Below are 14,100 nucleotides of genomic sequence, written 5' to 3'. Positions count from 1 at the left end.
TAGCTGGTGAGCAAGAACATTCAATGACCATAGTGTTCAAATATATAAGCAGTCAAGAGAGAGGAAATAAATTATTTGTTCCCCAGTTGCTATGTACATGAAGTTCCAGCAAAAGAGTTCTGCTTTCACATGGCGGACAAATAATCAGGACAAGTTTCATGAAACCCTGCAGGAGACTGTCCAAGTTTATTGAATAGTAAAAAAGTAACCCCCAGCATCCCAGGGAAAGCATGTGGATCAGATAGACCACTAGAGTCCTTTCCAGCTGTATTTACTATATGAAGACAGGTGTCCAGGTGAAACATTTTGATGTCTTGTACCATTAAGTAACTCAGAGAAATATACAAAATATTACTGTGAAAGAAGAGGAAAAGAAACCAAACTAATCATTCTCTTACTTGTTTAGCTGACTATCTCAGACATTTTGTGTTTTCCGAAAGTTTCATATGTCTTTTTGGAATCTAATTTCTACTGCTTTTCTTATCTTATTTAGAGATTCTATGGCATGAATTAATGGTCTTACTTTGAACAGGAAGAAAAGCTGCTTAAAATAATGATTTTCTCTGCACACTTTGAAACTGCTCTGCTCAGTGGAGATGATAAAAATTATAAACTTGGCAAGTGTCATCTATTTCTTTGAAATACAATCCATCTTCCTTGGCTATACCATTTGTTCAACAATCCACTAAAGGCATTTTTGAAACATTGTAAGGTTATTTTGATAGTTACTTTCAAATAATTTTAATGGAAAAAAACCTACTTTATTTTTGCTTATTCTCCCTAAAATCAGGTACACAGGTACCTAGAAATATATTAAGGAAATAAACCACGACTCATTGCAGAATAACACACAGTAAACATATACATGCACAATCTTTCTCTGTTTAGAATTCACTTTGAGTGAAAGTTCTGTGAACAGAAGAGGATAAATTGTGTAGAATTTCTGACAAAAATTCTATGCTAATCCCTCTAGCCAATACAGCTCCACATATGCTCTGCAAAGTGCAGTTTTTGGCACTAGAAGGTAACAGTTAAATTCATGGTTTTATTTTTCATGTTGTAGTAAATACACAAGCCAAAAATTATAATGGTTAATGAACAAATTCCAATGCCTTTAGGTATTTTTTGAAACAAAAATTATTAAAATAAATTTGGTTTATAGAAGAAATGCAGTTCTTCTAAAAAAAATCTAACCTGAAAGCCAGGACAAGCAATCTTCTCAAACATTATTTCAAATTAATATACAGAACTTTGATATTCAGTCAGTTGTTAATAACTATATATTAGATCACTTGCCCATAAAATGCATGTCACAACTGTTTTATACATAAATCATTTACCTTAGAATAGTTGTTTTTAAGCAAACAGAAGTATCTTATTTAACATTGAAAACATTTAAGAGACAATTATACACTCATAGTGCAAGTTTTGGTATCTCTTCTAAAAGTTTTCCTCCATTTTCTGAGTTTTTTCTTCACATTAAAGGTCAAGCCGTATCTGACATCAATTATTCCTGCCACTACAAGAGGGAAAAATTCTTGTTTTCTTATTTCCCCCAAATAACCAGAATCCTTTGAGCAGATTATTTTCACTGTTTCCTTTAACTGAAGGTTGTGGAGAGAAACATCTTTCTCTAAGCCTTTTCCTAATTTATTGTTAAGAAAAGAATCAAAAGCAAGCAAGTTTTACTTTCCCTCTTCAGCAGCAGGAACTACAGTGCCCCTTTTGTCTCTTTCCTCAACAGGGGTAAGGAATTGTGGCAGCAGAAGCAAAGACTAGGACTGCTCGATGCACCTTGTCATAAAAGGAGGTGGTTTGCTTTCGGAGACAGCAATCACTGCTCAGCTCATGTCCCCAGCAGCTCCTTCACGAGACAGCAAACTGAGCAGAGGCACCACAAAGCTCCTCAGTTCAACCATGCTAGCTTAGAAAACAGCAGCAGCACTTTTCTCTTTAATGGTTCTATGCATAGCCAGTTTTGAAAATTAAAAACTTCCCGAGACTGCTCCCACCAAATTATCTCTGATAGCTAATTATATTTTGCTAAATCACTATTAATAAAACACACATACTGGGATTAAAAACAAGGTTGGAATAAAATGTTTTTCAGAGGAACAGAACAATGGACCTAATACCTCAAATCTCTGATTGCTGACTTTCTTTCCTTTTTTATTCCAGACAATTTTAGGTCTTGGATCTCCTGTGGCTTGACAGATGAATGAGGCGACTCCTCCTGAAACCCCTGTCTGGTCAACGGGAGTTCTTGTAAACTTCGGTGGTGCTGAAACAAACAAAAAAATTAACCAAATTAATCCAAGCAGTAAAAATAAATTTTAAAAAAGTCACATAAAGATTCCAAAATTTAAAAAGAAGGAACTGCTTCGTTTTTCCAGTGATATCATTCACCTGCAAAAGAAAGCATTATTAAAAAAACCCTAAAAGGTCAGGAAAGTACTTACAGATTTTATGAGTGAAATTTATATTAAAAGTGAAATCTGATGGCATTGGAATATCAAGATCACACATTATATTTTATCACCATTATAAATAAAAAATCCAATTTGACTTCTGTTACAAAATGAGCTCATCAATCAACTGGAACAATATCATGATTCACTACTTGATGCTATGATCACAGGGTGTCATGAAAACAGGATTCTCACCTTTGAGACATTAAAATCAGTGACATTTAGGAGAAAGCATTTGTAATTTTGCATGGTGGAGGTAAATTACTATGTATTAAGACTCCAGGCAGAAAGGACTAAAAGAAGAGAGATTTATCCTTGGGCACAGTTTTGTGTACAGCTCCTGTTCACTCCCGAACTCTACTACGTCAGAAAGGAGAACTAAAATAAGATCCAACTACAGCAACAACAGGAAAGGAGAGATAAATGGAGAAACAGTTTTGGAAGTATGAAATGTCATTTTAATTAATTATTCTTTTTCCCTTTATTTCTGTTACAACAAATCAAAATTAATTTATTATTTGATTTGTGGTGAGACAAAATTTTCAAACTTAGAGCAACACAAGACACAACTTCTATAGATAAAAATATTGAAATCTGTAAGATTACATCCAAACAGAGAACAAAAATGTTGAAAAATTCCTGTAAATATTTAAATCATTCTCTTTCTTAGCCAAAAAAATTCTTAAGATCCAATACACCTTCAGATACTGATTTAAATTATATGAGGTGAGAACTTAGAAACAATAAATGGCAAAAAAAACCAGGTCTTTGCTATGAAGCCATCCTGAGCAGTAGTTGCTTTATAGCATCTGTTGCAAATAATTTTTGTTCTCATCTTCAAATACCAGCAGTCAGCTGCTTTATGTTTCCCACCTCTTCCCTCTTCTTCACTTTCCTCTCTTAGTTCTGACAGGTGTGTACCTCTTCTGTACTAGTTTTCATTTCCATGTTGCTGCTCTTTAGTTCTGATGTCTAACCCCTTATTCTGCAAAACTGGTCTTTCCATACACACCATTTCTTGTCAGCATTATTTGAATGTAAGAAACACAGCGGCCTACAGTCATGCACATATGCAACACTGGAAGAAGTCCTGAAATATTTTAATGCCAAGATGCCATTTCACAAAATGAAATTAGGGAAATTTTTTACCTTACCTCTAATGTAAAAAAGGATTTTTAAAAAAATATGATGTTCCTGAAAATCTGCATGCTCTTTTCTTTAATAGGAATGTCAGGAAAATGTCTTAGTTTTTAACATTTCAGAATGCTCAACAGTCCTAGAACAGTACCCACTCTGCTAATTTTCCCGGTGAAAATGTACCTAAACCCAAATGCAAGAGCACATCTCAGCAGTACAGTGCTCCACTACTGCCATGGGAAAATTATGAAAGAACTTCTCTGATGTCAAGAATTGCCAAAACCATAGCAAATAAAACACACATAGAGTGAAGAAATTAGAAATCCTTTCCCAAGTCACAGGCTTTATGCCTGGACCACAAAAAATACAAAAATATATTCTGATGAAGAGCATCTGGGTTTCACCAAAAGTCCTCTTTTTGAACCCTTTCTATGTATGTTTTAACTCAGCACTGTGTAAAGAGACTGAATCCGATCTACTGACATTCTGTGGCACAAGTTGTGATCATGTGCCACGAAGCGAAAAATGACATGCTGCCATTCTCTTCTAATTTTTTTTTGACATTTTGTGAATTCACTGTTAGAACTCAAGCCACTAAAAGAGATACACTTCATGAAGAAGTCCAACAGCATGCAATAACTATGTACAGTAGCTCAGAGGCAGCAAATAGAACATATAGTAATAAATAAAATTAAAAATCTTCCACCAAACTTAACTGCCGTTAGAGGTACAAGCAGTTTTCTAATGATTTCTTCATGTAGAACTGTCCCAAACCTGGCAAAGGACTAAAGGACTACAGCTGCCACGACTCCTTCACAGAAACTGCATGCTAGCCTCTGCAGAGCATTATTATCTACACCGGGGAGTTGCAGAAATAGGGCTGAATACTTAACATGGCTCCAGCTACCTGAACAACAGTATTTTTGCAGTCCTATGTGAATTTTTGCTGGAAAAATAAAGCTGTTCGTTAACCATGTAGCATCAGAGACAGAAAACAAGGGCAGCTGAACATAATGATGCAATTTTCAACTTGTGGACATTTTTCAAGAAAACAAGGGTTTAAGGCTGTAAATAAAAACCACCTTCTTGTATGATATGACTAATATTATCTGCATCAGTAAAAAAGCTTCACAATCCAGTATTGAAGGGAACTTTGGCTTTCACTTAGACCATAACCTAGCTGAAAAAAAAGGTATGTATCTGGTCAAATCTTCTTTTTACATAAGTAATTCCTATAAAAAACATTGCTACAACTTTCCTCCAATACCTAATCTTGGAAGTAACTAAATTATCTTTCAGGTATCATATGGCATCAGAGAAGATAAATTATTATTAGAACATAAATAAATTTATAAAATTATCTGCCATGAAGACAGGTAAGTATTATGCAATCCCTCTTTGTTACTCAATTAACATGTTCATCTTGTTACATATAAGGTAACCACTATTAGTGTAAAGGTATGCGAAATCACAACCCAGCAGAAGCAAAAATGAAAAGTAGTATTTGTTGCCTTTATAAAAGTTGTTAATTAAAGTTTGACACAAATTATCTCCACAATTAATGCTGTTGGTTTCTTGACATTGATTATGACCTATACTGCTAGGCACTCTGATAGCAAACACAATTAAAGTGCACACACAGTTGTGCTTATTAACATGAGGGCAATTTTGATTGAGAACTGACAACTATTTTTGATCTCCCTTAACAACAGCAGTGCATAGTTCAAGAAAAACTCTCCGCAGCACAGTTCATTAAGCACAGCAACAATCTATATGGGAAACTTCCACTGCAATTAAATCTGTCAAAAAAAAAAAAGATGTAATATGTTACCAACTATGGTACCACAGTCTTCAGCACTTTTGGAACTTTACTTGGTAACATATCAATAAATACAGTTAAAATAACAGGAGTGTAATGAAAACAAAATAAGTGAAATTCATTTAAAATCAGCATCTCATATTTCTGCACTTGAATTCTCTTGAGGGCATCATCAAAATTGCTGCAATATTATCTTTGAAATGCAAGAACACCCAAGTTTTGCTTGTTTATATACCAGTGCCTACCCAGATAGTCATACTAATACTGAATTTTGATACCTTGTCAAACTAAAAAAAAAAAAAATTAGAGTAGAAGATATCTGTAACTTGGACTTCTGAAGAGTACCACAGGCCTTGTCATTCAAGAGCTGCAGGCTCCCACCATCTGCTACACAGTATGCAATTCTTGCTGGGACTCTTGAGAAGCCAAAGAGATAACTATTAAACCACTGCAAATCACACTCTTAATATATGAAGGAAAATTGAATTTATTGCTACCTCATCTTAAATACACTGAGCTTGCATTTATTTGTTTTGAAGAGTTTAAACCCATAGAAATTAGGCTGCTGCTTCAATGAACAGTCAAGCCGTCGCCGGGCACAGGAACTTCTGAAATAGAGATGGTTTACCACTGTTCAGATGGAAGTGGAGTGTTTTTGCACATTAGGGCTCCATAAAATATATTTGTAATGTGACACTAAAACAACTCATTTTGATTGGAACATTTGAATATCCTGGCATGAGCATAAGACAGTTCCTTCTTCCCTTTTGCGCCTCCACATAGTTTTTTTAAAGTTTAAGTAGAATTCTGAAATATTGAATGGAATTAATTAATTTACATTTCATCATGTCATAGAATTATCCATTTTAAAGTTACTGCTCTGTGCTGTGCTTTAAGGATATGTATCACTTTTCCTCTGCACTCAAATAAAATGTCTGACAAAATACTTTTGAAATTACTACTTCAGCCCCCTTCTTTCTACTGCTACTGCAAACTATTCTTGTGTAGAGACGTTTTTATGGACATAGTCCTCTAATAAAAAAGTGAATACGAGGATAAGACTTCACCTTCTTTGACGTGAGAGCTAAGGGGATGTGTGCAGTCCTACTACAGCTAGTTCACCATGTGGACTTACTATGGACAAGAATATAGAGGATGCAGAGCCTAATGCATTTGTTTCTAGATTCTCTGGGGTGTACAGAAGTTCCTAGTATAAAATAATTCAGTTTAAGATTAAACTTCATCATATGCCTGAAATATGAAAAAGTTTACTAGCTTAGAATAAGAACTGGCATAAATCATATCATATCGTATCCCTTGTAAGCATACATAGCAAGGGTGAATAAACACATCAGAAAAAACTGAAAATGCAAAGACCCTTCTTTCAAATGCCCCGTTTACTTATAAATTGACATGTATTTGAGGAAACTCTAAAAATTACAGTAACTTTTTCAGTTATAAAGACTCATTTTGTAGCAATAAAAGTTGGAAGATGATGATCACAACTGTTCCCATTAAATGTTTTCAGGTTGAGAGCAGAGTAAACAATGTGGTCTGGCAGGTGCCCATGCACTTTGGAATACTGCACACATACAATCATAAAAATAATTTTCACTTAGCATTGAGCCCTTTTATATTACTGGTCTAGCAGCATAAAGTTTCAGGGGGTATGTGACCAGACTCACTCAGAGTAAAAAATTCTGAAGTAATTCTTCCCATGTCAAATTACACACAGAAATTTCTGACACACAGTAAAAATCTAAATAAACAGAATAAAAAAACAACCACAAAAAAATCCCCCAACCAAACAAAAAAACCCCACAAACTGAATCAAACCAAACCAAAAAACCTCCTTTTTTCACCCCATTTCCCATTTTGCAACATTCACTGTATTCCACAGACTTATAGGCCGCTAAATAAAAAGGCCACACTGGTTCATATTTAATGATGGTGAAGGTGGTGAAGATTCCTGTCCAGGTAAAAATGAACAAATAGGCAAATGTTGCATGTAATCTCAGTCTGATACTGTATTCATGTATTACAAATTACATGATTTGTTGTTATTTTCACAATTCCTCGGGTAGTTAATATATTAAAAAACATATACATAGCACTTAATAGAAAAGTACTTAATAGAAATTTCAAAACACACTTCATTTACAGCATTCGCTGCTAATTTACTCCTTAGTAATAATTTGTGACATAAGTTAGACTGATCATTGTTACAAGTAATTGTTTCACCTTAATTCTAACCTGCACTTACAGAGGATCTGCATATCTCACTCTATGTGGGAGAGCTAATTAGTTTTTATTTCTACAAGGATGAGAAATAATTTGTATTCATGAAATCTGCATAAAGAAATTCTTAAGTTAACAAGTAGTATGTTCCTAAAAGCTCTTGTCTGTCAGTCATAAACTGTGAAATTTTTCTGTCTCTCACTGTGAATCTCTTAAAACTGTACCTGCCTTAACATCCTTCAGCAAGGATAGCAACAACACCCTCTTCAAATATCATCATACCCTGAGCAGGTGAATAGTTTTATTATCCTGTGAATGAAAATTATCAGTTTTGTATCTTTGAACTATTAAATGCATTTCAGACATGCCAATGAAGTCCAGCTGAAAATCCTGATCCATTTTGTTCACAGAAACTATTTCCAGGTACAAACACACATTTCCCAAAAGTCAGGGAAAAGGAAATCAAGCTATTTCACAGCATCCTCTCAGAAACTCAGCCCCTACAATACTCATAAAATCTTGATAATATAATTGAAACACTCCTCGCCCCACCTTCTTTCTGCTACACATATTCTTCTAAAAGCAAAAGCACTCAGAACAAAGGACTGGTTTTAGAGGGAGACTTCTGGTTGGTTCTTTGGGGCTACTTTTCCAATTTAGCAGTCATCTCCAGCTCCCAACCTTCAATCTGCCAGAGCATACACACCCTTCAGATTTAGTACACAGCTCAAAAAAATAAAAATATCGCTTGCTGATCTCTCAAGGAAAATATGGAAAGTCAACCCTATATTTACGTTTTCAAATTTCCTGCAATGCACAGTGTCAGTTTAGTAGGCTGATCATTAGGTTCACTATTCCCTGAAATACAAAATCAAATTACAGACTTACAAGTAAGGCCTCACAAGTCGAACAGGTGGGTTACATTTTCCAAAAGGTCTAATGTTAAAATAGCACATATTTAATTTGTACCTCTAAGCTCTGCAAACCTTGTTACCAGCTCATTTCATTGTGGATTATGTATGCTTTTTTAGAGACAGACATTATCTGAGCCCGAGGGACATGGGAGGTATATGAACCAACACAGACAGCAGCAGACATTTATTTGCCAACTAATATCATTCACACATACACACACGTCCATTTTCAGCTTATAATAACTGAGAGGAAAAAAAGGCTTTTGCAAATATGAAGAACCTATGTGAAAAACCTCTGAAAAAGGCCTTTTACTAATACTATAGACAAATATACTTATATTTGAAGTAGAAAGAAGCTGAAAAAGTATTTATTACTGTGCTTTTTCTATTAAAACTGTCTCAGGCCACTAGCAATTTAAGCTGGTTTCATGACAAACTATTAGAACATGTAGTGTACAGCTCAGACCAGCCATTAACTACTTCCCTGTCAGAGCAATACTGTGCTAAGCCTAACAGGCAGCCAGGGCTTATGAGCCATCAGAGTCGGTCTCATGGATGATCAGACTAAAGGAGAAACCTCCCAAAGCCAGGCCTACTCCCACACCATGCCCTCTTGCCTTCATTCCTCAAGCTGGGTGAACAGCTTTAGCTATCAGTGCAACATAGCCATTAGTTTAAATACAAACTTCAGCCTTCGTTTAAATATTGCAACAGAAAATGAAAGTGGTATACATTTGCTTCTAAATCTGCCCTTATTTACTCCAGGGTCTCTTCAGTTGTTTGTACAAAAAAATCTGGTTTATATTAGAGTTCAAGAAAAGAGAATCAGGATTCTTGGTTCTAGTGTTTCACTAATGTGAGCACTGAAAGATGCAGGCATACAACTAAGTAATACTCACTATCCATTAAACGTATAGGAGGTCAAGAATTCTCCCTTTTTTTTCCCCATGGCTATAGGAATTCCAGTGCTAGTGACCCACTATCCATTATATTAACCCAACTGCATATATTTAAGTCATAAACCAGCACATGTTCAAATGCACAATACAAAACAAATAGGTATAAGCTTGTGCATATACATAGAATTTATCACAAAAGTATATGTAAAAGCTAGGTGGGGCTTAATTTACCTGAGTTAGAAAGACGACCTTGACAGTTAATCCAGTACTAAGCCTTCTTTCAGCCACAAATAAAAAGCATGATGCCTCTTGAATCTAAAAGGTTAGTGACGTGCACCACTTTATCCCCCAGGAATATTACATAACCTTGTCATATTCACTAATTTAACGAAAGGAAATTCCGCTTCAAAGCTCTCTACTGCTTCATTTTCCAATTTTGATGTCTGAGGACAGCCTATGAATTATTTGGTAACTGAGAACTGGCACTCCTTTTCGATGTGCAAAGAAGAAGCACTGGATTTTAAAATGCCAGGCAAGCTGATCTCTTTCCAGAAGAGTTTTGCTCTCAGAGAAGAGTAGGAATGATGAGACACTACAGGTTTCAGTTAGGGACTCAGAATATCTGGGTTATGACCAGGAGGATGACCTTTAGAAGTGTTTCAGTCTTACTAAAACCCTCAACACAGGTACCAAAATGAGGAAGCATAAAACTGGGGCACTGTAACAACTAAGTGAAACTTCCACTCATATTTTATTTATCTAAAAACAACAAAACGCATACCTTGCCATTTATACACAGGGCAAACTGATGATTACTGACTGTGAAAGCAAAATCAACTATCTAGTAATAATACTGACTCTACATACTAATATGATTCAGTGTTAATGCTTGACAAGGCATCCACATAAGCAAATTCTCGTAACTCCAAGCAGAAGTATGCTTGTGCCTAATCAAATCACACAGCCCATATGAACATATGCAAAATGGGGCATTAAGGGGTTGAAGATGACTTTCTACTTGCAGAACAGCATTAGGAGATGACATGACGACATAAGCATAATTTATGGAGGTAAACTGGTTAAAAAAAGACAGTATCATTAAAGCTGCTATAAAATAATAAAAATTTTAAAACCTAATTAGTAGAGACTCGTAAGTCTCTTCCCTTCTTACTAAGTTAGGCTTGCTTTGTCCCAAAACTAGATCAACACCTCCCTCTATTAGTTATAAACCAACATTTACCCTTTACCTACAAGAATCAATTCCATGAAGCCTAAATTAAGTGTCTAACCAAGTAGACAGAATACATACTCCTCTAACCAGCAATGCTCTGTAAGCTGTGCAATGCAGCCCAACTTCAGCTGTACTGTAAGACAGGTTAGCATGGCCCATAGGATGATGCACTGCTGATGAATAAGCAGACATTCATAAACTAGGTCACAAAACTGTTTACAGATATTAGAAAAGATTCAGTGACTAAAGGCCCCAGTGGGCTGTCCCAGTTACTTGCCTACAAGTCACTTACAATACATCAGTACGGTTAACACAGTACAAGCAGTCTGCTCTGGGATACAGCTAGGAAGACATAAAAGCACTGATCAGAATGTATTTACACAGGCATTATTTTTGATACTGTATTTTCAGTGTCCTACTGTGTATTTGTCCTGCCATAAATACCAGCCACATTTTGTTGTCATTAAGGACAATGCACTGCAAAAATGCAAGAAATACTACTTGTAAGGTACTCAAGGTTCATCTGCTCCACAAACTTCTACAGGAGCTGCATTGTTCTAGATTGTCTCTAGCAAAATTATGCCAGCATAAATATAAAGCAAATTATAAAGCATGTAAGAATACGAGAACTAAAACCTCATACAAAGATATGCACAACAGAGTGTTGCTGGATCATGGATTTGACTGAAAAGCAGAAACATAATCAGAAGAAACGTACCATCACGTAAAGGTAAACCTCTAATTACTAGAAGTTCATTTCTGTTTTAATTCTGATATGTAATATCACTTCATACAAGGAAATTTATTCTACCACCTATTACCTAAAATCACTGAAAATACAATTATTCGATATCTTGTATAGCATTACACTTGCTTTGCAAGAATCTTGCATGGTTAGTCACTTCAGTCACTGGTTACTTCAGGGATTTTTAATGTAATTTTTAGTGGTTAAACATATATCAAAGTAGATAATCCGAACCCACAGTGCTGTGCCTAGCTTACACCTATCTCATCTATCTCTCACTAATTATATCTTCCATTCTTCCATCTTTAACCCATGTTTATTCTTCTTTTTAAAAGAGATACCAAGAAATCATAACACTACATACAGCTGATATTCAGTCAAGCGCTATTAAAAGAAGGACATAAGACTTTGGAGGACACAATAAAGCCCTTTTTCTTAAAATAAATAAAGAAAAAAATTACATTTGTCCGGTCATAGAGATTTTCACTCTGAAATCTCTATCATAATTAGAAAGCATGATTCATGCCCGTCTTTAAAAGAAAAGTAGAAATTATTAAAATGTGACTACCAAGAATGATTTCATGCTTCATTTTTCTTGCAAAGGCAGATACTTTCTTTACAACTACTATAAAAATAAAAAAGAATAATAAGTCTTATTCATACTTTCCTTTAAAGTTCATATATAAGCAGTATGAAGAAAACAAATTCAAAGTTTAGTCTCAAGAGATAGAACTGGAAGCCAAAAGCACTGGAAGTGGCAGCTGGCTCTTGGACAGAATAGAGGGCTGAGAGCCAAATCTTTGTAATTCTAATCCCATCTCTGTTAATTGCTTGCTGTTTAGCTTCAGGCAAATTACTTAAACTCCATGTCTCAATTTACTTACTTCCAGGATTATGTTACTTAGATTATGTCACAAAACATAGGCAGGAGTATTACAGTCGTTACCACCACTGTATTTACAAAATTTGCGTAAGGATTTGTGCTCATGCGTTGAATGAAATGTTTAAGTCCTATCTACTTAACTACATGGGTGACACTTCTATCAGGGCAAAGAAAACAAAAATGAACAAACAAACCCCACTCAAATCTAAATTTGAAGTGTCAGTGGAAATACGTAGCTCTTTGAAAAACCTGTTAGTCTTTGAAAACTGCAGTCCGCTGCATATCAATATTGCAAAATGTTGGTTTAATTAACACTCTTTTCTCTAAAGACATGAGCTCACACTGCACAAGTGTACTGAGTAAGAACTGCTAGTTTTGACACTAAGTGGTTATCTTCTATAAATGATAATAAATTATTTCTGCAAAATGTATCATCCTGCATCATAATTTAAATCAGTGGTATATAATTAATATTGTGTGTGTCCATTAAATAATAGAATTGAATGCTTTAATTAAGAAACCATGTTAATTATGGCAGTTACTTAAAATATTCATCTAGGTAACAGTAAATATGTATAGATACGTTTAGATTTAACATGCATGTTCAGAAATAAGAGATTTAAGGAAATTGTATTTTCCACATCAAGCTTCAGCAACCCGTTGAATGTATACTTGAAAATGGCAGATTGTTCATTTGTGAAGACAATCGAGAAATTTGGTTTGCTGTCAATGGATTCGTATTTCTGTATGTCTGAATCTCAATGGCCTATTCAAAACGTAGAAAATACCAAGTGATCAGCCACTGCACTCCATCATCAAAGCCACAGTCTGCTTATAGAAAGAATATAAAAGGTAGAATAAAATCTGCATTTTTGCAAAACTTCTTATTTTTTTCTCTGATTTTTTCCTTCTGAATATAAAAATATAACCAGAAATAAATTTCTCACAACAAAACTGAAACTACTGACACAAATTCATATGAGGTTAGATTACTGAAGCTGGGGATGCAATGGATACGGCAGGTCACCAGACAGAAATCAAAACAGCTGCCCTGAAATATCCAATAAATATAAAATGGACAGACAGGAATAAGAAAAAAGCTAAAAAATAGCTCATTTCATGAATAAAGAAATGATAAAAAGCAAAAGAAAAGCAGAAATTAGTGGTGAAACAGGGCAGAAGTATAACCTAAACCAAGATGAATCTTAGGTCTACTGAAGTAAAAATTTAAGTAAAAATAAGATCTTTACATGTTACTATACTGCCAGTCAGTCACGTATCTTTAGTAAAAAATTAAGAGTGTTTGAAAGCTTTGATTTTAGTGTGTATAAAAGTTGCTTGCTCCCAAAGGCTGTCTGGAAAGTTGTAATTTAATCTTTATGTTCTTTCACATGCAAAGCCTCTCATAAAATAATAGTAAAACCTCTTGAATGAATTACTGTATTGTTCATAAATCACAAGAATCAATTACTACATGTATTGTTCCTTCACTGAATGCCTTTAGAAAAGCAGCTTCTGGTTGTCCAATAATTTGGCATAGTACTGTGTCATAAGCTGGCACACACAGCTGGAAAAAATTCTAATTAGAGTTAGCAATAAAAACTGAGAAGTTAGACTTTGATGCTTGCTCTTGTAAAACAAATCCTCTTTTAAAAGTAAACAGCTTTCAAAAAATTCCAGGAAAAAAAATCTTTTAAGTTTTTGGTTTCAGTACTCTTAACTTCTCACTGTAAAAATAGCAATGCAATGTAACACAATATATGGTA

At 34.8% G+C, this 14,100-nt stretch overlaps 1 protein-coding gene across 48 annotated transcripts in view; it reads right to left on the bottom strand.

Moving 5' to 3' along the window:
• PTPRD (protein tyrosine phosphatase receptor type D) overlaps positions 1-14,100 on the bottom strand; it is a 1,187,151-nt gene that overhangs the window by 223,883 nt on the left and 949,168 nt on the right. For 25 of the 48 annotated variants that reach the window (XM_039567532.1, XM_010392896.4, XM_019281930.1 and 22 more), the window contains one exon: positions 2,133-2,281. In XM_039567532.1, the coding sequence (XP_039423466.1) occupies positions 2,133-2,281 (149 nt within the window). The remainder of the gene's footprint in view (positions 1-2,132; positions 2,282-14,100) is intronic. The other 23 variants (XM_039567544.1, XM_010392930.4, XM_010392906.3 and 20 more) reach the window with 1 other exon arrangement.

The sequence above is a fragment of the Corvus cornix genome, chromosome Z (genome assembly GCF_000738735.6).
Source record: "Corvus cornix cornix isolate S_Up_H32 chromosome Z, ASM73873v5, whole genome shotgun sequence".
Taxonomy (NCBI): Eukaryota; Metazoa; Chordata; class Aves; order Passeriformes; family Corvidae; genus Corvus; species Corvus cornix.
This window is presented reverse-complemented; position numbering and strand designations above follow the sequence as displayed.